This window comes from Colobus angolensis, unplaced genomic scaffold, assembly GCF_000951035.1.
Source record: "Colobus angolensis palliatus isolate OR3802 unplaced genomic scaffold, Cang.pa_1.0 Scaffold47, whole genome shotgun sequence".
In the NCBI taxonomy this organism is placed as follows: domain Eukaryota; kingdom Metazoa; phylum Chordata; class Mammalia; order Primates; family Cercopithecidae; genus Colobus; species Colobus angolensis.
In genome coordinates, this window is record NW_012118154.1 from 1,448,893 (window position 1) to 1,451,348 (window position 2,456).

Genomic DNA, 2,456 nt, shown 5'->3' on the forward strand with positions numbered 1-2,456 from the left:
GTACACCTGGGTCTGTTTTCTCTCTCCTTTTTCTTTTTTTTTGAGATGGGGTCTTGCTCTGGGTCCCAGGCCTCCCGAAGTGCTGGGATTACAGGTGTGAGCCACTGCACCCGGCCGGTAGGGCCTTTTTAGAGGGCAAAATTGGCAACATACCCTTTTCCCAGTAGTTCTATTTTTCAAAAGTTAAGCTACAGATAATATGCTGGGTCTCAGGACGCACGGGGGAATGGTAACTGCTGCACTGTTTACAGCGAACACTGGAGACAATCTGGCTGCTCATAACAGGTGATGGACAAAAATGATGGTACATCCATGTAGTGAAATTCCATGCTGTGATTAAAAAGAAAGATGTGACTTTGTATGTACTGATGGGACCGTCTCCAGCATATATTTTAACTGATAAAGCAAAGTGCAGGACAGAGTTTGTGCTGTGCCAGCATTTATGCCAGAAAAGGGCTACGTATCTGCTGTATGTTGTATATATGTAGGCTGTCTCTGGGGGATCCCCTGTCTGGGGATCCTCTGCTCTTGGGTTTCAGCCTGCTTCTAGAACTGTTGGCTGCCCCAGCTGGGTCTGCTCAGACCCAGCTGCAGTCCAAGCTTGTAAATATCACAAAGCGTTACAGGGCCTTCGCTAAGAGAGGGGACTGGGAAAACGGAAAACCAGGCTTTGATGTCAGACCTGGCTTCAAATCCTGGTGCAGCTACTTCCTGGCTGCGTGGCTTTGGGAAAATAATGAGTTTCTCTGAGACCCAATCTTGTCTTCTGTATATGTAGCGAGGATTCAATCTTACAAGTGTTACCGAGTTCCTAGCCGACCAGGGATCGCCAACCCCTGACGTTAGGACGGGATCCGCGTTGTCTCCCCTTCCCATGCTTCCCTTCCCATCAACTGTGATCAGGGTTACTGAGTGGGGAAGCAGGCAGTGGCCCTGGGAAAGGGAGAGGTTTGGCCTTGGGAAGAAGGAAGGGACGTGTGATATGTGAACAAGGATCTCGCAAGGTGTAAACAAGGATCTTTCAGGGTTTGGGCAGAAACAAAAGAAGACCCGGAAGGCAGCCCCCTGAGCGGGTGTACAGAGGGGGATGTGTAACTTTGTGCATGGAGGGAGGAAGCCCAGCAGGATCAGGAGAGGGAACTATTCACTCTTGTTTCTTTTCTTCTCTTTTTTGAGAAGAAGTCTCGCTCTGTCGCCCAGGCTGGAGTGTAATGATGTGATTTCAGCTCACTGCAATGCCCACCTTCTGTGTTCAAGTGATTCTCCTGCCTCAGGCTCCCTGAGTAGCTGGGATTACAGGTTCCCACCATCACGCCTGGCTACTTTTTGTATTTTTAGTAGAGACAAGGTTTCACCATGTTGGCCAGGCTGGTCTCAAACTCCTGACCTCAAGTGATCCGCCTGCCTCGACCTCCCAAAGTGCTGGGATGACAGGCATGAGCCACTGCGCCCGGACTTGTTTCTACATGGAAGGGGGGATGGCTCTGTCCCCTCGGATGAGATAGAAAATCAAATTCAGTGGACACCAGTGATTTTAGCTCTCCATGGCAGAACCCCATGCCAAGTAAGAGGACCTGTTACTGGGCAGATCACAGCTGGTGGGAACAGGAGAGGGATAGAAAAACACTGCTGCAATCCTCATAGCGCTATGCAGTGGGCACTATTATCATCCTCCTCTGTGGCAGTCTGTGAAAATGGCCACAAATTCTGCCCCGTCCCCACCTTGCATTCATGCCCCTTGACTCAACTTGGCTTCTCTTGCTGTATTTGGAGCCTGGAGGCCCGCTCCCTCTGTCCAAGGGTGGATGAGCTTCCTCCTTGAGCCTCTACTCCCTGGCTGAGATCCTGCAGGCTCCTCCCACTCCCACAAAGCAGGTCTCACCTTCTCTCTGCCCTTACCCTCCACTTGCCTCATGGTGGCAGGTGGTTCCCTCCACCTCCCCCTGCCCACCAAGAACACTCACTGCAGTCGCTGTAGCGTGCAGAACGGCCAACTCAGTCTCTGGCAAAGGTGTCTGGCTCCAGCATCCGTGAGCATATTGAAGCTCAGGTCCAGCACGGTCAGTTTCTGGTTGAGTCTCAGCCCAGAGGCCAGGTCCTTGCAGTCCTCGGCTGTGAGGCCACAGCTGGCCAACCTGTGGAAGACACACGCCCACGGTCTTGAGGTTACTCACCTGCTGATTCAACAAACACCCATAAGCACCCATTGATCACCTACTATGCGCCAGGCCTGTGGGCCAGGCAGGGGTTTAGAAAACCCTCCCAGGCCCCAGAAATGCACAGGGTACTTGGGGATAGACATAGAAACACACCATAGTGTTTTGATCCTTTCTGATTAAAACCCTCCAATTTCCCCACATTACTCAGAGTATAATTCAAGGTCCTTTTCCTGGTCTACAGGGCCCTGAGGACTTGGATCCTCATAATCTCTGTCCTCACCTTTTTTTTTTTTTTTT

The 2,456-nt window shown here is 51.2% G+C and overlaps 1 protein-coding gene across 1 annotated transcript in view; it reads right to left on the minus strand.

The window, feature by feature from the left end:
- The window catches only part of NLRP1 (NLR family, pyrin domain containing 1), a 69,246-nt gene that overhangs the window by 28,293 nt on the left and 38,497 nt on the right, over positions 1-2,456 (minus strand). The window contains exon 6 of the mRNA XM_011958625.1: positions 1,964-2,135. Within this exon, the coding sequence (XP_011814015.1) occupies positions 1,964-2,135 (172 nt within the window). The remainder of the gene's footprint in view (positions 1-1,963; positions 2,136-2,456) is intronic.